Raw genomic sequence first — 22,411 nt, forward strand, 5'->3', positions numbered from 1 at the left:
GTTATAGACTTCTTTAGGTAACCCCTAGTGTTTTGAAGTAAGTTTTTAAAAGAACATAATAATTAAATGAATACTCAGAGGTTACTTTTTACATAACTAAACATTCTGCTGCACTTTCCATTTTTAATTTTTAAATATTATTTATTTATTTTTATATATATGGATATATTAACCTACATGTGTGTAGTGCACCTTCATCATGCCCACAGAAGTCAGAAAAGGGCATAGAATTCCCCTGGAACTAGAGTTACAGATAACTGTTAGCCGCCATGTGGGTGCTGGGAGACAAATCGCAGTCCTCTTCAAGAGCAGCCAGCGCTCTTAACCACTAAGGCTTCTCTCCGGCCCCAACTTTCCTTTTTCTTTTTTTTTTTTTTCGGAGCTGAGGACCAAACCCAGGGTCCCAGCTGTTGTTGGCCTTTATGTGATAACTTTGCAGGATAAACTCAAGACGGTGAGACTGATCAGGAGAATGTTGTTCTAGCCCCCTTCCCAGTACACCTGCGCCCTTTCCAGGGCATCTGACACTCAGCCTGGCATAACATCCTGAATGATGAGCATGCCCTGTGTACACGTACACTATGGCATAGCTGCAGTCAGCACAAAGCCCATGAAAGCCTCCTCACTCACCTCCTTAAAGACATCTTGGAAGGATAAACGGGACAAGAAGTAGGCCTGTGGAGTACTGTGTATCACTTACCTCACACCTGGAAGAAAGGGGGAGATGAGACGCCAAAGGTGCTAAAACACAAGGCAGACATCAGAGGGCTGCAAATCAGCAGCCTACAGACCCTCTCCAGTGGACGTGGCCTGACCTACCTGCTGTAAGTCCAGGGTGATGGTGACCCAGTGATACTCCCTCCCATTTTGAATACTGGGACTTTGCCACCAGTTGTTGGTGCCATCAATCGCGTGTGATATTGGGTGGCGTTCTGTTAAAAGAAAATAAAAATACACATTTCTCTCAACTCCAGCTTTACATTATTGAACTTCAAAACTCAGCACAAATGAGAAGTCAAAGTGAGCGCAACATTTACAGATTCTTAACAGAGCTTTTAGATACTTCAGAAAGTATAAATTCCCATGGGTACGGCTGGGACGGAGCTCCTGTGCAAGGCCCAGCACCCACAAAAGATTAAAAAAAATAATATTGAATATCCCCACAGGTACTTTGCTATGAATAGATGAAGTTGCACTTGCCTCTGGGGTTGGTACTGTTGCCATCACAGATCCGGCACTGCGCGTGTCGAACAGGTCGGCCAGGCACGTGTTCCACAAGTTTGCAGAACATCTCGGGCCCCTTCTCACCACAGGTCGCGTTGGTGCTGATGTGAGCATTGCTGGCCAGGTTGAAAATGGCAGGGAACAGGCCTGAAAGGCAAAGGTCAAAAACCAAATCAGCTGAGTTATGCAACCTGTTTCAAAAGTAAACCCAACAGATTGTAAATCCATGTGCTGAATAAAGGAAACCTTCACCCTGAGGCAGGGCACACAGATGGGTCTCAGGCTGCACTGATATGAGGTTAATAGCACACAAAACTCATCTGTGAGCAAGACCCAAAACACTAGATGGAAGAGACGAAGACTGGCTATGAAGGGACGTGAAGGAACTTTCTGGAGTAACATGTTCTACAACTATCAAAGTTTGGGCTTTCTAGACATATGCAGTGGTGAAAAAAACTATGGAATGAGTACACTAGGATTCAGGCCGATTTAAGTAATTTGATGTATGTAAATTTTACGTCAAGTAAAAAAGAATCATAAATATTCATGTGTAATCTCAAATGTTCAGGAGTCCTTGTATCTTCAACTAATTGAAATGATGGATAGAGAGATGGGTTGATGGGCAGATAATTAATTATTAAGAACTAAATGTTAACTGTAGACTCTGGATGAGAAGCTAGGTGTTCAGTGTGTAATTCTATTTCTCTGATTGAAATTTTCATGATAAAATGTTGAAAAACATGTTCAAAGACAAGTTGAAACTTTATGTACTGTCCAAAAATACGTGGCCGCTTTTCTTGCAAGAGCTTGCCACTTCAGAACACAAAGACCCAATTTTTAAAGTTCTCTCCGACTCAATATTACTTGATGCCTTTCTATGGGTCTCTTTGTTTCAACTGATTTTTATCTTTAAGCAGCTGGGTCAGTACCAGATCCAAGCTAGTCAAAAGACAGTTTTTGCATAACTCTAAGAAAAGGCTCTCAAGTAGGGCTCTTTAGAGATTTAATTTTAGCTTCCTAAGAGAGGATAATAGCAGTGAAGATTCTAGAAAGATCCAGAAATTACAGTGTAAACATGGTAGAAGAGGCAGTCCAAATGATGCACTTTGCAAACAGAGAGCAGTGGGAGGGGTCTGGCCTACTGCGGCTTCTCTAATTTACTAGAACCTGACTTTCAAGGATCACAGAATATGATCTGTTCTTTGTAAATAACTTACAGTCAGGTCTGAGGATGTGGCTCAGGCGTAGGGTACTTGCCTAACACAGCCTCAGCACTGCAATACACACATGTGCATATGCGCATACATATATGCGTGTATGTAGTCAATATTATATCTGAGATGTTTCTTTCCAGTTAAACACAAAACAATTTTAATTCTGTAGAAGGAATTCTTGTCCTTAATTTCTTTGATATTTAGGCATTTAAATTATAAAATAAAAATGGTTCTTTTTAAAGAGTTGCTATGTTAAAAAAAACTTATGATGTACCTATTTAAAAAAAAAAAAAAGAAATGGTCTTTCAAAACTTCATCTCATAAATTAGAACTACCCCATAGTTCTACCATAATAGAATGGCCCTAGTTGAGTCAAAGGACTGTTAATAGAAAATACCACCAAATACTTGAGATCACTGCCCTTTTTTTTTTCCATGTGCGTGAGGGGGAGTGAAGGCATGGTCTCCCTGCGCTCTCTAGGCTAGCTTTGAACTTCTGGGCTCAACCAGTCCTACCGCTTCAGCTCTAGGTAACCAGGACTATGGGCATGTCCCACTTCACCCAGCTGTCATATTTTATATGGGGATGTCCTAAGGAGACATGTAATTCATGAGTGTGGTATTTGCCTTGTAGCAACAGCTGATAGTGCTCAACACTAAGCTAAATAACATTCCCTCCCATTTTTTTGCTACAAATGTCCTCATAATCTCATAATCAAAATTTGCTTATGTGCTAATAAAGAATGATACGGTTTTAAACTGTGATGTTTTTATCCAAACAGCTAAAATGGCATTTTTGGTTCTGTACCCCATCACATGTATTGCAAAAGAACCCAAGGTTAGAAGAACTGATTTTAAAGATTCATTTTTCGATTGTGTGTATAGTATATGTCTATATATGAGGCTGTGCATGTGATTGCAGTTGCCTGTGTGGGCCAGAAGTGACAGTCAGATCCCCAGGAGCTAGAGTTACAAGCATTTGTAAGCCCTCACACCCGATATGGGTGCCGGGAACCAAATTCTAGTCCTCTGCAAGAGCAATGCACACTCTAAACCACTGAGAATGCACACTCTAAACCACTGAGCCAGTTCTTCAGCCCCATTAAGAACTGATTTAAAAACGCATTTCTCTATTAACATCTTTTTTCACCAGTGAAGAGATGTTCCTTCTTTCTCCTCATTTGCTCCCTTGAGTGGTAGGCATCAAGAGAACACTCCGTTTTCTGCTCTAGGGAGGTTTGAGGGCCTTGCTTTATTTGGGAGCATGAGGTTGGAAAAAGCCCCCTCACTCCCTTTATACCTCATCAATGTAAACTACTATTTTCAAGTTTAGTTAATAAGCATTAAGCAGTTATTTATACTAGGTAGTTTTAGTTTCCATCTCCCTCCCCAACAACTGAGGATCACCTCCTGCATGCTAGGCAAGTGTTCTAGTGATTTCCTAGCTATAGTCTAGCTTTATATAGGTTTTAAAGAATTCTCAGGCTGGCAAGATGGCTCAGGGAGCAGAGGAGCTTGCCAATTGACCATGCATGCCTGACGACCTGGGTTTGATCCCTGGAACCCATGTAAAGGCAGAAGGAGAGAACTAAAGTTATCTTCTGACCGTGACACATGTGCTGTAGTATGTGTGTACATACACACCTCTCTCTCTCTCTCTCTCTCTCTCTCTCTCTCTCACACACACACACACACACACAAATAATAAGTAATTTAATTTAATTTAATTTAAAAGGATTCTCATATATATATATCAGAGCTAGAACTCTTGTCTACTAGGTCCAAAACTCCAGATATAATCCTTAGTATCACAATAAAAAGAAAAAGGATTCCAATTTTTCCTTACATTGCTAGTCTTCAATATGAAAGCAAAAAGAAATTGTTTTGTTAGTACGGTTGTGCCAAAAAACTTTTAAATGATTAATTTCATAAAAACATCAAAATTGTCTTTTGCTTAAAAAAAATCTTCCTTATCAAAGAAGCTAATATTTAAAAAAATTAAAGCTTACCCCTCACATATATGTTTTACCCTCACTTTATAAGTAATTATTATTCCTTGTTGTCTGGTCACATCTTAGAAGGCAAAAGAAAAAGTTGGAGACAAGACCTGAGAATTATGTTATACAAAGAGTGTTTGTTTGTTTGTTTGTTTGTTTGATTTTTTGAAAGGTCTTTCATGAGGCTGAGTCTGTTCAAAGGCTGTAGAGTACTTCAACTCCAGGCAAGTGTAGGAACATCAAGTAGGCATAGGGACAGGAGATCAAGGAGTGAGAGGGGGATTAGGGATCAAACCCTACCATGAAGGAAGCTTGGTTTAGCACAGATTTTATCAAAGGCAAAAGGGAGCTGATTCGTGTGTGCTACTGTTTCCTTATTGAGTCAGACACCTAATCAATTAGACCACACAGTTTTGTTGAGGCATTAATTCCTTTAGTCATTGTTATTGGAAAACTAACTGGGACTGTTTTCCTCCCATGCAGGACATACACCAGAATAATTCAGCTACCCATGCATTTAACCACTAGCTAAAGACTATTACACCGAACTCCACAGAGCATGAAATAAATTCTTTCCCATTCACTAGTCACTTGTTTAGGTTTCGGGGCCATTTCTGCGAGCATGCCTGGCCTTCTAAAATGCACTTGAGGTCCTGGAAAATTCCTTTATTAACCTTAGGTAAAAAAATTTTATTCAACCTATGGATAAAATTACTATTACATAACTACAACAGCTTCTCTCACAATACCTCTGGCTAGTTGAACAATTCATTACTAGAAGTTTCTGAGTTTTTTTCACCCAATACAATATTTTTTGCATCTTAAAAATAAAGTATCTTGGGGCTGGAGAGATGGTTCAGTGGTTAAGAGCACCAGCTGCTCTTTCAGAAGCTCCAGGTTTGATTCCCAGCACCGACATGGTGACTAACAACCGTCTGTAATCCCAGTTCCAGAGGATCAGATGCCCTCTTCTGATCTCAGTGGGCAATGTATGACATGGGTGTACCTACATACATGCAGGTAATATACTCACACACATAAAAATAAATAAAATATTTAAAAAAGTATCTTATGCCAGGTGTGGTGGTACACACCTTTAACTGTAGCCCTCAGGAGGCAGAGGTGGGTGGATCTCTGTGAGATTGAGGCCAACCCGGTCTGCACTGTGAGTTCTAGGCAGGCTGGGACTAGGGGGACCCTGTCAAATAAATAAAAAATAAATATAATGTCTCAAATGTTGACGGAACTCACTACAGCAGTTCTTTCATTGTCATTTTGCAGACAACCCAGTCAATGCTTCAGACCCTTGCGGTGTGTGTGTGTGTGTGTGTGTGTGTGTGTGTGTGCTTTTATGAAAATATGTGTATTTCCATTTGAAAGAAAAAAAGGCTTTTAAGTTCCACACATTTACCTAATATATAATCAAAATCAAGGTGGTAATCTACAAAGAAAATAATCTGCAATTTTTACTACAAGTATCTTGGTCAGTATTTTCAGATAATTTTTTTTTCTCAGAATGAAATAAAAAAATTAGGAATGTTTTGGAAGGTTGACTCATCTAGTGCCTGGAGTTTTTTGTTTTGCTTTTTGGAAAACAAAGAAGATTTCTGCAAAACAATCAAGGCCAAAGATTCATATGATGGAAAAATTCAAGAAAAGTGGGGATTCCAGTTTCTAAACTGAACAGTCTTGTAGACACTTTGTTCTTCGTTTACTAATGCTCTCATGTTCAATCTTGCTCATGTATCCACTGTACGTCTATTACTTCACTGTAGAAGCCAGAGACGAGGAGATCCAGCATGTTCAGGGTAGTATGGCCATAGAGAGAAGCCAGAAACAAACAACCCAGGTTCTCAGCACTCCTGGAAACATGGCAGTCACCACTGTTGCAGCACTCAGTCTTGGGGTCTAAGACCCTCAGCCCTGAGGACTCTACAATCCTTTTGGTGACCAGGGCCTGCAGGTTTTCTCTGGCTCCTTACAGCTGGCTCTCCCTCACTTTCCTACTTCCGTTTCCTGGTCATATTTTTATTTTCAATTATATATGTGTGTGTGTGTGTGTGTGTGTGTGTGTGTGTGTGTGTGTGTTGTATGTGGGTTTGTGCACATTAAATGCAGGGTCCAGGGAGGCCAGAAAAGGGTATCAGATCTTCCAGAGCTAGAGATACAGGTGGTTGTGAGGTGTCGGATATGGGTTCTAGAAACCAAACACAGGTCCTCTTCAGTACACACTCTGAACTGCTGAGCCATCTCTGGGGCCCTGAGGGCCATTCTTGAGCTTACATTTAGCTGCCCTCTCAGTTGCCAATGACTGCTGACAGGACTCCAGGCACTTGCCTCTGCTGCAGCTTTTCTAGGGGTCCTGAATGATCACTGTCTAGGAGTTGGGTTCATTTTCTCTTCCAATTAAAGAATTAAAATGCAGGGAAAAAAATCTCAGACCCGAAGACGGCAAGAAGCAAACAAATATACTGAATGATGAGTAACCACATGTTCACACATCCACACACACAATCAGAGAAATCATGCTGTCCCCAAGTGGAGAGTGAACCCAGAACCACCTCCAAAGTCCCCAGGGGAGGACCAGGATTTTAAGGGTTTTGGTGGTTTCCCTTCCCCTAAAGTTGGATTAGTCAACTCAAAGAAGAAAAGGCTGATAGATTTATGGTTTCAAATGAAGAGGGGTCCAGATCTTACCTGAACTGGTTTTAACTAGTCTGCCAGAAAGAGAAGAAAGGGGCTTGCTAGATGGAGAGTCCTCCATGCCTTTGATTCAGAGCAAAAGAAGACGGAAGTGTGGAGTCTTTATTATTCCTGTTACCCTGTTTGCTTACCAGGAGCTTAGTCCCTTGCCTCTGTTGACACTGAATACAGGAGTCAGGACACTTGCCTTGAGCACCCAGAGGGCATGAGAAACGAGGTGCAATGCACCTTGAGATCACACTTAGTAGTCAGTCATCCCCTCCCACTAGTACTTGAGCAGGCAAGGAAAGACGACTTCAGAGAATTTTTACTGAACCTGGGGTTGTGGCACCAGAGACTGTCTCTGGCAAACTCACTGAATGAGCCTAAGAGCCTGTCTGCATAGGCTGAAAAGGGGTGTTTGGACCAATTACAGCAGCTTGTTTGACAAAGCACAGCCATTCTATTTGGATAGTCCCTCCACCTGGGGAAGTGCTCTTCCCTCTGGCCAAGGTGGCTATAGTTCATTGAAGCTTGTGATTGGAAAAGTCTGTGTAAACTGCCTTCAACAGTCCTGGCTAGGGTTATGCCTCCCAGAGCCAGAACTCAACTGCACTCTTTTTTGCATAGCTGTCTAAAAGCATACATGGAATGTCTGGCCTGTCTGTTGAACTGATTGATAATTCTTTCACTCAAACTCAGCAACAAGAGAGAGTTCAATAGCCTACAATCAGGGAATCCCAAATTCAAGGTCTTTGCTTATTTGTAGGAAAATTAACATCAGGACTGCCTACAATTATAACCTGAGAGAATTTATCATTAACAGTAACAGTGATGTCAACAGATTTTAACAATGCTTAACACCTGTTCAGTGCCCAGGGCAAGATGGGTTCCCTGGTCCTTCTTCAGGAGTGGTGGAATAAGGTTTACACTTCAGTTATTTACAGCAACACAGCCTCTGCATGTTTAGCATGCTACTTTAAGCAGGGGCAAAATTTATCCTAACTCAATTGCTTTTTGCCTCATTAAAACAGTACAAATCTCAAATGTGCCAGTATATGACCAAATAAGTGTTTAAAAGTGAAGTCTATGTTCCAATAATGTACATGAAGCTATCACATCAAAATGTAAAGAAAATGGTATGCAAAAGTGTAAGGCATCACAAAAGTTTTGCAGCCTTATAAGGCTCAGGATGTTGTTCTAAGGGAACAACAGGGAAGCTCCTTAAGTTCAGGAAGTAAACAACTCAAAAGCTTCAGGTAGTCCCTGAAACTGACCAGATTCACTAGCCCCCCCCACCCCATGAGTAGTAAGTGTTAAGGTTCAGATAGCTCTGCCCCCTCACCAACAGGATTCCAAGGACCTCTCATGCTCCTGAGAAAAGGGAACCTAGCTGATAAGCACCTTGGTCTTTAATTCAAGAGAAGGAGACTTTTCTCCACTGTTTGGCCAACACAGCAGGCTTCCCCTTTGATTTCTAAAGAGGACAGGTTTTAACAGTCCTGCTCCCACCACCCAACTTTTAAAAAAATACATCTTCCTGCCTTCTGCAGGAAGCAGAAGCCTCCCTTTTTAAAAGATCCCAGCTCAAGACCCAGGCAGACATTTTCCAGAAGGGAATCTGTCCCATGTGTTCCTTTGCTAATAAACCCTATTTTGATGGAGTTTTATCTGTGCCTAGGTGCCTCATCCTCCATTTGCTCATTCTCTACCAACTTTTTACCTTTCAGTAAGGACTTAGGAGAGATACTCAGACCAGCTGAACTGCCTGCAAAAGGCTCAAACTAGCTGAGCTGACTGGAAAAGATACTCTCCAACCTGTTGAGCAGCCTTCAAGTTGTGTTAAACTCTCAGTTGGTTTCCAGCTTTCATGAGCCATCACACATGCCAGGGTGGACTTTATTGATGCAGCTGTCTATGAGTCATCTCTGCACCTGTAAGTTGCCCTTCACCCATATTCTTGGAAGTAACCCCAATAAAATGCATTGGTTCACCAATCTGGACTTTGGTGGCATCCTTTGGTCTATCATTGTTTCTTTTTCTGGGGTGAGTAGATGTCCATACCTCCCCAAGAACAGTGTCACACAGCTATTCTAATACCATATGAAAGAAATAACTAGTCATTTCCACGTGCTTTATCCACCAGATTCATGCTTTTTTCCCCATTTTTCTTTAAGCAGAATGTCTAATGGCATTATTAAATGTGAAGTGTGTAAGTAACATTACTCCTTAATTTATTCTATATGCACATGAATTACACAGAGCAATTCTTTATGCATATGTACATGGGCACACATGCACATAAACACATATTCCAATGTGGTTAGAAGTAATGATTAAGCAGAATAAAATCTTTTGTGTGTCTGTGTATGTCTGTGTTGGTGTGTGTGGGTGCATGTTTGTGGGTGTGTATGTGTATATACATGTGGAGACCAAAGGTTGACACTGAATGTCTTCCTCAATGTTTAGACCAGGTCTCACAGTGAGCCTGGACTTCACTGATTTAGTTACACTGGCTTGAAGGTGACTTAGGTGACCACTGGCCAGTTGAGAAAGCAGGGACCTGTTCCTTTAAGAATAGCTGTTTCTTACCCCCAGGTTGCATCAGGTTCTGAGAATATTTTGCAAGTATTATAACTGATAATGGCTGTAAGAAAAAGCCCTCAGGTGGGGAGAAAAGAGCCTATGAGGGAGGACAAGGACAAGGTCCAACCTGGACAGGTGGACTCCCAGCTCCAGGGCTCCTCCCATCCCCACAGGCACTTCTGCATTCCTGAGTCTGTGGCTTCTCTCTGGACACTTTCATTTTCTTCTGGCTTGGTCTTCTGCCTTTCTTAGATGTCCACTTCTTTGTTCTTTCCATGGAGTGAACTCAGTGGATCCCTTAGATCACCACCCCTCACCCCAAGAGCCATGTGCCAGGCTGGCCAGTGAGCCAGAGGCAGCCTCCTGTCTCCACACCCTCTTCTACCAGTGCTGGAATTACAGGTGTGTACCATCCCACCTGGGTGGTGGTACACTTGGGTGGTGGTACCTGGGTGCAGGGGATCTGAACTCAGGTCCTCAGGCTGGCATGGCAAGCACTTACTAAGCCATTCCCCAGCCCAAAAGCAGAATAAATCTTAATAAACAAATATGTAACTACCGACACAGAATTTTTGTCTTGACTTTTCAACACAAAACTGGCCAAGAATAAGATTAATGGATTAGTGACCAAGGAATGAGTTTCAAAGTCATTTTTGCCATAGCAACATGAAAACAAAGTATCAATGAAACCCTCTTTTCCTGCACAGATACCTGACACTAAAAACTTCCTATAGTTTGACTGGTCAACATCAGACAGACTAGGCTCCTTACAGTAAGTTCCTCTATCCTCTGTTTCTTTTCCATGAGACAGCTTGGACCAAACTTTTGTCCTAACATGAGTATATTATTTGAAGAATTTCTGTTTCAGGTATGGTCATGTGCTTTTTAATATCATTTACAACAATAATAGGAACCATATAAAAGATGGTAACATAAGAGTACTCAAAAACCAGGCATGGAGGCACACTCTTGTTATCCAGTGCTCCAGAGGCTAAGGCAGGAGGTCATGAACTTGAGGATAGTCTGGACTACATGGGGTTGGTCCCTCTCTGCCCCCCAACCCACACTCCCCCCTCACATACCACCACTCCTCCCTCACACACACCCCCACAAACACACACACACAAACAAACATACACACAAGGACTGGTTACGTAGTTGAGTAGTAAAGTGCTTGCTAGCATGTGCAAGGTCCTGGGTTCTATCCCATCACATTTAAAAAATTATAATGGGGCATTTAAAACCTTCCTGTGTCCCACCCATTGACATCATAGCTATCCAACAAATTATTCATGTGTTTATGGTGAAGCTGGTCTAAAAGTACATGAAAGTGTTTATCAGATAATCATAATAATTGATTGTTGATAGTTTATATTTTCACTGCACCATCCACTATACATTTTATCAGTGTTTATTTTAGCGTGCACTGCCTCTACCTCTTAAAACATAACTCTCACTATAAAACATCACACCACATTACATCAGCAACAGTCTCACACATCTCATGTTTACCATGTCTCTTAACTGTATCAAAAGGCCTGTGGCGAGGCTTATGTGTCCCATGCAGACCTGTGTGAGCATGTGCCATGATGCTGCCCCAGAACTAAGCTGCCTGCAGTACCTTTCCAGAATTCAGCCCTGTGGTTAAGTGGTGCATGGCTGTGTTTGTTACAAGCAAAAATTATTTAAATTGCTACCAAATGAACTGGCTTTGTATATCAAAGACCAGTATTTTCAAAATGCTTAAACAGGAAAACATCAAAGCTGAGGTTTAAATATATCAGAGTATTGCTCACTTAATGTAAAACAGAGCCTTCACTTCCAAGGACAATTATTCAAAAGTTACCAGTTAGTTATTTTATAATTCCAATAAGGAACCGCCCACATTTAGGAGGATTTTTTAAGCACAGGCCCTGAGTCACCTCTAGGCATGGAGCCCTTTCAGCTGGAGGAGACAGCCCAGAGAGAAAAAGAGCCTCTCTCCTCCCTCTTCCTCCAAAAACAAATACTTGGCTTTGGGAAGGAACTGATTTAATCACTGATAGCTCTTGGTTGAGGTGTTTCAGGGATCCTGTGGTGGGAGCACCAGGGCCCACTGCAGAGTAGACCACAAGGGGAGGAGCAGGGAGAAAGGATGTTAAAAGAAATTAGACAGAGACAAAAAAGAAAGTGTGAAGGAAAAAGGGAGCACACAGAGGAGAGGAAAGTAGGAAAGAAGAAAGACCCGAACAAGGAAAGTTCAGCGGGTCCTGGGAGTCTGGTATGGAACACAGTTGACTTTTATTTTCCTCTCATGTGGGATGAAGAGAAGTTTGATCTCAAAACCAGAGTGGGTGGTGAGCAAAAGGCCTTAGCAGGGCTTTGCTAAGAGCCCATTTCTATAGCAACACTCTCAAGGTGTCCTTGATGAAGCCAGATGTCTACTGTTGATAAACAAATGTAGGAACAAGTGAGACACAAATATTGTCAGTAGTAAACAATGTGCAAACAGTATGTGCCTGCTCTTTGTGTGTGTGTGTGTGTGTGTGTGTGTGTGTGTGTACACGTACATGTCTGGTGGTGTGGTATGTATGAGTGCAGTCACATGCCCAAGGACTACCTTGGGTCAGTCCTCATCTTCCACCTTGATGGAGAGAGTCTCTTGTTTGCCTGTCCACACCACGCTGGCTAGTCTGGGAGATTCTGGGGTTCCTGCCTTCTTCCATCATGGTCATAGGAACACTGGGATCACAGACATTTGCTACTGCATCTGGCTTTATGAGGCTTCTGGGGCTCCAACTGAGGTCCTCATGTTTGCAGTTCAAGTCCTGTACCTACTGAGCCATTTCCCCTGCCCCCAAGCTGTTTCTTTAATGATCATATTTGGTAACATATCTGGAAATAAATTTGGTTGCAGAAAAAAAAAATCATAATTCATTCATGATGAAGTGCCAAAGGCTAAGATTTAAATATTCTACCCAATCCAAATCATCACAGCAGAGAGAAAACACAAACTACTACAGCATCCACACACATTTAAAACTTTACATCCTGCCCACTGGCCAGGAAAGTACACTGTCCCGCCCTCCTTCCAAATCCTTAGGGGAAAAAGCTTGACTTTGCGTTAGATACTGACAAGTAGGGCCTTTGAGTTAAATACTGACATCCAGGGCTGGAGAGATGACTCAGTGGTTAAGAACACTGGCTGTTCTTGCAGAAGACCTGGGTTCAAATCCCAGCACCCACATGGCAGCTAACAACTGTCTGTAACTCCAGTTCCAGGGGATCCGACAGCCCCTTCTGCCCTCCACAGGCATTGCACAACACAGGTGCACTTACCTACATGCAGGCAATACACGCATACATAAAACAAAAATAATAAATAAAAACTGACATCCTCTTTGAATTAAAATGTAGTTCTGTGCTACTCAGATCATTTGTTTATAATACATACCACTTGTTCAAATACTTAAAATCACCAATTAGTTCAACTTTCTCTTTTGTGAGGCAGGATCTTGCTTTGTAACTCAAGCTGGCTTTGAACTCTTGATCACCTCAACCTCTCAGCCTTTCAAGTGCTGGAATTATAGGCTGGGCCACCAGGTCTAACTAATTCATTCATTTTCTAACCCAAACCAGGAACTTTTGTACAAGCCTTTGTGGTCTTGGCCATTTCTTTTCTTTCTGCCACTTCCACATGCACTCTGCTGCATAGATCTTATTTGCTACGATTTAAACTGCTCATATCCCCAATAGGCTATCACAGGCATGTGCTGAGGGTTGCTTTCTACTGGAGCACCTCGAACACTTGCCCTCACTGTAGCGTTCATACTAACAGCCCAGACATTTTAAACAACTTTTGCCACCCCCTCTTTTCAGTTTGCACTAGATCCTCAAATTCTGTGATTATGCCATGTGCCTTGTAATAGCTTCAGCTGGGGACTGTCCTTACCAACGTCCAGGGACCAGCGGGCCTGATAGATCATCTGGCATTCAAGCTGTGTCACTGCTTAAACACCACCAGTGTGATCACCCCCAAGGTACCCAGATCCACTGACTAGCACTACTTTGGGTCCAGCACACATTTTCAAAACAGAAGTTATTTCTGATATCTTTCACCTTATGGAGTATCAGCACACAGACAGACTTAGTCAGCAGAGGAGATGTCCCAATTAAAGCCTTACATGGTTGCCTTAATCTCACTGGGATTGAAATCTGTGTTTTCTCCCTTTGAGCACCATTTTCTCTAACACTGGGCTGTATGCATATAGAAACGTACGTTTAATAGGGTGCTTTCTCCTCCATTTTTCCACAAAGCTTTTACTAGATCGTATATGTATGTATGCTGTATTCACTGTCTCCGGTTCTTTGTGTCACAGTCTCTCTTAATTGAGTTCTAATTTACATTATGTTGCTATTAATCGGTCCATTTTATCATTAGCTATTGTTGTTAGTCTCTTACCATGCCTGTTTATGTATTAAAATTAGCACAGGCATGTGAGTACAGGAAAAAAATAGGACATACAGGGTTTGATATACTCCATTTCAGGCACCCCTTAGAGGGTCTTGAAACATACTCTGTGCAGAAAAAAACACAAAATGAGGACAGCACTATGACAAATGTTAGTATGACCTAAGGGTTAATGATAACACATTATTAAAGACAGAGGAGGACCCTCACCAGCTATAAATATAACTATGATTAAATGATGCAGTCAATGGACACCGTGGAGAGTGAAAGCAAATCTCTCAGACTTCAGTATCCATAGATCCCCTGGGGATCTTGCTGGAGGCAGATTCTGAATCAGTGGGTTGGGCCTGTTGCGTTCTTAAGATTGGACCACCTAGGCTGCTTTAGTTTAACCAGTCTAGCCAAGCTTAGCAAAAGCTCACCAGACCGATGGACATGGGAAACCTTGCATAACTACTTTTGGTAGAATTGCAAAGCTTTCATGATAACAAAGGTTTCTAGCTTATGGCTGACAGGGAAAAACTTTAAGAATTCTGAAACAAGGACAATCCTATAAACAATGTGTCCTAGTTTGCTTTCCAATGCTGTAATAAAACACTAACCAAAACCAGTTTGGAGAGGAAAGGGATTATTTGGTTTGTATGTCCCCATCACAGTCCATAGTAAGAGAAGCCAAGTCAGGAACTGAAACAGGACAGGAACCTGGAGGCAGGAGCTGAAGCACAGGCTGTGGAGGAAGGCTGCTTACCGGCTTGCTCCTCTGGCTTATGCTCAGTCTGCTTTTTCATACAACCCAGGACCATGAGGCATTTTCTAGATCGTTGAGTGATGTGGGCAATCTAGAAAATTCTTCATGGTCATGGCCTCAGGCCAATCTGATAGAGGAAATTCCCCAACTGAGGTTTCTTCTTCTTCCTAGATGTGTCAAGTTGACAACTGAAATTATCCAGCACACAGAGACCACTGACTGTCTACCTAGGAATCCACTAAAGAAATGAAGCTAGTCCTTGTCTACCCACAGCTGGAGTTCACACCTCCAACCAAGCACCTCCCAGGCATTTTTATCAAAAGAATAAATAGATAAGAAAAGAACAACTATTGAAATAAATGCAAGACCAACTCACCAAATTGACAGAAATTTTCCGAGAGAATTAAAGACCTAGATAAATGAAGAGAAATTTCTGGTTCATAGATAGACTTAATATTGCTAAACAGTAATTTCCAAATTGGTCCACTGACTGAATCCAATTGCTGCCATAATTTCCTGACTAGCTCTTTCACAGAAATTCATAAGCTGCCATGTGGGGGCCTGAAGACTTTCAGCTTCACAGAGATTTGGGTCGAGAAACCAGAGGAGCAAGGAAGAATTCCCAGGAGCTCTTCTGAGGGTAAAGGCAGGGCCATTCACGCAGGGTGGACTTTGCCCACTCCAGGGAGAGAGGGGTAGGGAGGATGACAAGAGTCAAGGCCAGAGTATTGTCCTTGGGGCTGGCCAGCCAGTCTAGCCAATCACTGAACTCCAGGTTTATTAAGAGACTCCATCTAAACAAATAAGGTGGATAGAGATGGAAGAGGATAGTCAACACAGACTTCTGGCCTCCACCGGAGCACAGGGATAAATATGCCTACACACACACACACACACACACACACACACACACAAATATCAACACTATAAACAAAATGTATTATATTTGAGGAGGAAGTATGGAAATTTACGTCGTGTTATTTAGTAGAGGTGGTAAACATTACCATTGAAAATATATATATATATATGGAGGTGTCTCCTGAATCCCAGGATGTCCTAGAACTCCCTGTGTAGCAGAGTATGACCTTGAACTTCTCAAGTGTGCTTTTCAGGGCCTAGTAAATGGCTCAGTGGATAAAGGCACTTGCAACCAAATCTGATTATCTAAATTGGAGTCCCAGAACCCACATGATAGAAGGAGAAAACAAGTCTTACAAGATGTCCTCTGATCTCCACACATGTGCCATGGCATACATACACATACATACATATACACAGAGACCCCAAACAAATAAATGTAATAAAAATTTAAAAATTAAGTGTGCCTTTCAAACTCACACCCCCCGCCATGAGCACTGTCTCCCCGAAGCCGTACCCCCTCAGCTCTAGTTGTTTCTCCATCTCCCAGCCTGTACCCCTGAAGAGGTCTGGCCTTGTCTATCTCCTGAAGAACACCAGCCCTTCTTTCAAGCTTCTGGTTTCATGGTCTCAGGCAGCCAATCAGCCCTTCTTTGACTTAAATACCCATGTTCTCCCAGGTACTGAAATTCTCACCAGTTCGTCCCTTGATCAGTCTGACAATGATTCAAACTGAGGATATAAACTGAGGTTTGACTCACAATGAAAACCCAGTTAACCATGAATGCTAACAGGTACTGTAAATGGAAATTAAAGATAGTTTGGGATGAAGACTGAGTCTGGGTGTGTGTATGTGTCTGTCTGTCTGTCTGTCTGTGTGTGTGTGTGTGTGTGTGTGTGTGTATAAGAAAGAGAGAGCCTCAGATTAAACTCAGGCCAGTATTAGATCCACAGCTAGTATAAAGATCACCTCCACTCAGGAATAAGGCCCATATTCTAGAGGCACCTTGTCATCTGTCCAAATCAGCACAACCCCTTTGCTATAAGTTAAGTAGATCATCAATGGGTCACTTGTCAGGATCACTTGATGTCCGTAAGCAGAAAATGAACTTAGACCCTGCCTCCTTCCAGTTAACAAAAGTTAACTCAAAGTGAACCACATTCCTAAAGTTTCCACTCTGGATTATGGTGATAACTGTACAACACTCTAAATTCACTAAAAATTATTAAACTATATACTTTAAATTAGTATAAGTTTATAGCATATGAACCCTACTGCAATCAAACTATTAAACCATGGAGCTCGCCTCACCCTTGTTCATAGAGAGTATAAAATGTGTCCTGCTACCTGTGTCCTGAAGGAAGCTTGTATATACGGCACCTGAGGCTTGAGTACCAGAACCTTCTGTATCCAGCTACGAGTTCAGGAAGGCTGCCAACTGTCTGGTGCTGCTCTAAGAGAAAAGTCTGAGTGCCAAAAAAGATAAGAAGTTTGGCCAGGTCGTGGTTGTGCACATCTGTAATCCCAGTACACAAAGGCAGGAAGATTAGGAGTTCAAGGCCAGCCTGGGTTACATGTAAGATCCTGTCTCAAAAAGGGAGGGTGGTGGGAAATTGTCTCTATTAAGAAAGATACAGTCTCTGATTTATTTTGGACCTGTCTGCCAATAAAAAATATATTAATAATATGTGCCAGGCATGTTCGGTGGAATCTATACTTGAGGACCATAAATGGTCAGAATGTCAGAGAAGGAGAAAGATGTGTCGTCAACATCACCAGCATGTACTATCAGCCACCAAAAAGGCTCTAAACTCTTCATAATGTGTCTTATAACTAAGCTGCCTCAGATCAGATGACAGCAGTTCACTAACTGGTTATTTGTAATCTTTATTATTTTTGATATTTTTATCTCATCAAATGTTAGTTTGGGATTGCTTTAATAATGATGATAAAACTATTTCATTTACATAAAACTGTATTTTATACAGTACAAACTTTCAGGGGAATTTTGACTGCATAAAATAAGTCCCATTTGAACTCAATCAATTATAATAATTAAAACTAAACCAAAAAGTTAGGAGTCACTAAAAAGACACAGGAGATATTATGCGCGTGTTTCTCAAGAGAATAAACCATTCTTTCATTCATCAAAAAGAGATTTTTATCAAACACAAATCCATCTGTGACATAAATTCTGTATGCATTTGTTCTCTTCCTGAGAGGAGGAGGATGTCTTGGCCCAGGATGCCTGAAGGAAAACAGCTATTCCCCCCATTTAAAGTCCCTTAAAGCCAGGCAGGTAGCATTCCCTAAAAACCACCACTTTATACAAAAAAAAAAAATTGTAACTCAGCAAATGCCAAAAAGCTCATCAACCAATGCCAAGTCTGAGGGACACCAACAGAGAATGGCTGACTGTGCTCTGGACTAAAAAGGGACTCCATGAGAATGGAGTGTTTAATCAGAACACTCCTTCTGAGAGAACCACATGGCCCCTGCACAAGGATAGCATGCAAACCTGCGACACATTTCATACTGGTTGGATTAATTGCCATTCTGATAAGAAGCTGGAAATACCCTAAATTCTTGCAATATTGCCAAACTGCCATGTTGATGTGGTTCCTGGTGAGCCCCTCAAGGTTGAGAGCTTCTCTATCTTCCTCTGGACTGACTGGTTGTTCTTATTGTAAGACAGACAGTTGCTGTGGGTGTCCCCAAAGCAGGGAACAAGAAGGCCAGTGCAGCTGGCAAGTCACCAAGTCTGCCAAGTGTGTTGGAAGGCTGAATGACCATTATCTCAAACACAGCCACCTCAGTCTTAACCAGTGATGGAGGGATGGTCTCTGCAAGACTGAATATTGATAACAATGCTGAGTAACACCTTCAGAAGGAAAGGAGACTAGATTAGCAAACTGTGTGTAGATGCATGTATGTGGATGTGTACATGTGTTCAGTGTGTGCTAGTGAACATGCATCTGCATATGCATGTGGAAGCCAGAGGTCTACAACCAGGTGTCTTCCTCAATTACTATCCACCTTACTTTTTTTCTAAGATAGAGACTCTCACTGAACTTGGACTTTACTGATTTGGCTACACTGTCTCACCTGAGAGGCCCCAGGATTCTCCTGTTTCCCTCCCCTCCACTGGGGTTACAGGCCACGCCCACCTTTTTACCTGGGTGCTGGAGATCTGAACTCACATCCTCATGCCTGCACTCAAGTACTTTACCAACTGAATGTCTCGGCCCATAAACTGAGTACTTTTTAGTAAAAACAACTTGGCCAAGACTTACTGAATTCTGAGCGCCACTTGAATGAAGTTTAAATGAAAAGAATGGATTACCATTCTGTTGATGCTGATGCTGTTTTACATCAGTAAATGGGATTATATTGGGGGGTTAGGGCATTAGGAAACAGAAATCTCTCCAAAATCTGAACTGATGATCACATAGATAGGTGCTTCCCATGCTTGGTTGACTATATGCACTGGGAGTGTATGTAAGGGCCCTTGTTATCAGGGTGTGACACATTCTCAAGCCTCAACAGAATTTGTGGACTACGTTAACGATCCGCTCATTTAGAAGCCAGTGGCTCCAAGACAAGAAACAAGTTGTTGTTGAACATAATCTGAGTTTTCAGTATGAACAGAATGTTCACTGTCAGAAAATAATAAATCAATTACAAAAGAGTAGCTTAATTTTTCTCTTTGCATTGAGATAACAGGTAGAAAAAAAACTAATGGCTAATTTGTCTAAGTCATCAAGGCCAGTTCTGGGACTATTCCCGGTCCAAAGAGTTTTTTTTTTAACTTATTTCTCTGTTAAGTGATCTCTATTCATGTGTGCTGTTTTAGACTGTGAACTGAGGCCAGGATCCAAAAAAATGTATTCCCTGCCTTCATACTGTTACCTTTTTTTTTTCTTTGTTTCCAAATCCCGTCTGGTGACCAGCAGAGGTCCCAGTTATACTGGGCTGGCCTGTTCTTCCCAGGAGATTATCTCTCTGAACCTTCATCAATGAGTCTCCATGCTCCAAACACATATCTGTCTAGATTTCTAAGTGATGACCACTGTACTCTTCTCTAGCCCCTGCTGTTTGTCTGTGTAGGGACATTCATTCATCCATCCATCCATCCTTCAGTCTTCACAGAACTGCAACTGTATGCTGGGCACTGGGTATGATATTAGAAATACAAGCAAAAAGCTGCACCCTTAAGAGACAAGCAAATTCAGAGATGACTACAAAAATGATGTGCTAGTCAAGCACAAAGGCAAACTGCTAGGGGAGGTAGAGAGGAATGATGAGAATTCTGCGATAACTCAGAGTGCCACAGGTGAGATGAAGGGCTTTTAATATGTCAGGACAAATGCTCAAGGTTCAAAGACATGGGAGCCACAGCCTTACAGATGGGTAATGGTTAGCCATAGATGGGGAGTCAGGTCAGATCAGAGTCCTGTAAACCCAGTTCAGCATCAGTGAGAAAAGTCATTCAACTGAGCTGCAAAGGCATTGTCAACTTTGTAGCCATTCACTCTTGGGGAACAGTAGATGCGAACAGCTTCCTGGATTCTTTGAAAACTTGGAGGTGGCATTAGCCCTCAGCCCAGGACTCAGAGCTGGATCATCCCTTCCAACAGAACTCTTTCCCCAGCAGGTAGACCCCACTCCATATTCTGCCTGTGTTCGATCTGGGGCAGTCATTGAACCACTTCCCACACCTGAGCAGCAAGCCAAGAACGTCAAGATCAATGTAGGCTGGGTGGGGGAGCATTAGGGATGTAGGAAAAGAAAGGTGCTTATAGTATTGGGTGGGGTTAGAAGAGAAATAATAAACCAAAAATTAATGAATGAAAACTTCTGAGGGAAGCCAGGAAAGGAAATGAGATGGATTCCCCCACTGAAGATGAGCCAAGAAGGTGAATGAGAATAGCTAGAGCCAGAGTCACTCACTTGGGAAGCTGTAGGGGACAAGCAGCAGGACAATCCCAGGAGAGCAGGGAAGGTCAGATGATCTCAGAGAAAAGGACCAATGGATTCTGTGATTCACTTAAAGATGATGGGAAAGGAAGACACTGGCAGAATAGTGCTTAGATATGGAAGGTATTTAACAAATTCCACCTGAATCAATAAATCAGTCACATAGCCCAGCACCCCCAGATCTTATCCAAAAACATGGGGGATTCTGAGGGTCATGCTTGATCAGAAGTATTTTTAGAAAAAGGGCTTTGCTGATTCAGTAAAGCCAGACTAGAACTGTGCTCACCTAAACACATAGCAATAATCATGTACCAGCTGAGCACTTGCCAAGTGAGAAAGTACAAAACCAGGGCCTATAAGGACACAGAGATATATTCACCCCCCGCCCCCAGACAAGAGAGGGATCACCACAGGTCCTGCCTGCCTGTCCCACTCCTAGAATGGTTATGTAATTTAACTGATCCCACAGCAAGTTTTCTGGGTGGTTTTTGATCCTGGCTGCATGGACAAATCACCTAGGGAACATCTTTTAAATGTAAATGGAAAGGCCTCATCTGGGACCAAATGCACTATAATCCCTAGGGTTAGGACCTGGTATCAGTGTTACACACAGATGGACACAGTGGCCATCCCCAGACTCAAACTTTAATTAGAGTTAATTTCTACAGAGGCCTGTTTCATCCTATGGGAGCAACTGGATCCCACTCACCATCTGATTACTCTACCTTGGCTGTCAACTGTCTTTCATGTGAAGTTCAAATTATTTTTCCACCTTTTTAAGTGCAAAGATTCTGAGAGACATTTAACCAACAGTGTGATTCTTGAAGTTCCCCTGATGATCTAACTCCTTATCTCTACCTCATGGTACAGAGGTAACACACCTCCCACCTTCAAAGACTCAGGTCCCAGTTCCAGGACCCCATGCTCTTATCTGTATACTAATGCTGGGAGCTGAATGAAAAACATCCTTTCTTGCTGACCCTGGATAATGGCATTGGGCAAAAGAGGCCCAGAAGCCTACTCTGATAGATTGGAAAGCCAAATTTAACACAAAACCCAGTGCAAATTTAGAAATGAAGCATAGGCTACAACATCAAGGTGGTCTTCAGGTTGTAAGCTACAGGCCATGCATGCATGGTGGGGTAGGATGTTGGACTACATCTCAGGTGAGGGAATCCTTAACAAAATCCCAGAGCTACAACACGTAGACAAAACAGTCTGTGCAGTTGGACAGGAAGAAGCATGCCACAACAGAAGCAAAACGTCAGGGTAGATGAAGGTGGGGATAAGGGCTGGTAACTAGGGCTGAATTTGGAAAGATTACAGGGCTGGGGTGGGGGGTGTATAGCATGAAGGCAGAAATGGAACCCCAAGAGACAGAGGGGCACATGATGGTGGTGGCTACTTTAGCAGGATTAGTCTGTGGTGTGGGACTAAATTACCTGGCTGGTATTTTAGGCAGCTGGTGGTTATTATTTGCAATGGCAATAGAAATACACACACACACACACACACACACACACACACACACACACACACACGGGACAGGGTGGTTAATGAGGAAAGAAATAAAACTTTAGAGAAACAAGTTGGATAAAAAGCACAAAAGGAGGCCAGGCATGGTGGTACACACCTTTAATCCCAGCACTCAGGAGGCAGAGGCAGGCGGATCTCT

At 42.2% G+C, this 22,411-nt stretch overlaps 1 protein-coding gene across 3 annotated transcripts in view; it reads right to left on the reverse strand.

The window, feature by feature from the left end:
* The window catches only part of Lama1 (laminin subunit alpha 1), a 150,818-nt gene that overhangs the window by 122,479 nt on the left and 5,928 nt on the right, over window positions 1–22,411 (reverse strand). For all 3 annotated transcript variants that reach the window (XR_003849788.1, XM_029564302.1, XM_008834653.2), the window contains exons 2-3: window positions 1,201–1,371; window positions 820–932 (exon numbers count right to left, since the gene is read on the reverse strand). Coding sequence is in view for 2 of the 3 variants with exons in the window: in XM_029564302.1 (XP_029420162.1) it covers window positions 820–932; window positions 1,201–1,371 (284 nt within the window). In the remaining variant the exon portion in view is untranslated. The remainder of the gene's footprint in view (window positions 1–819; window positions 933–1,200; window positions 1,372–22,411) is intronic.

This window comes from Nannospalax galili, unplaced genomic scaffold, assembly GCF_000622305.1.
Source record: "Nannospalax galili isolate Female #2095 unplaced genomic scaffold, S.galili_v1.0 scaffold155, whole genome shotgun sequence".
Lineage (NCBI taxonomy): Eukaryota > Metazoa > Chordata > Mammalia > Rodentia > Spalacidae > Nannospalax > Nannospalax galili.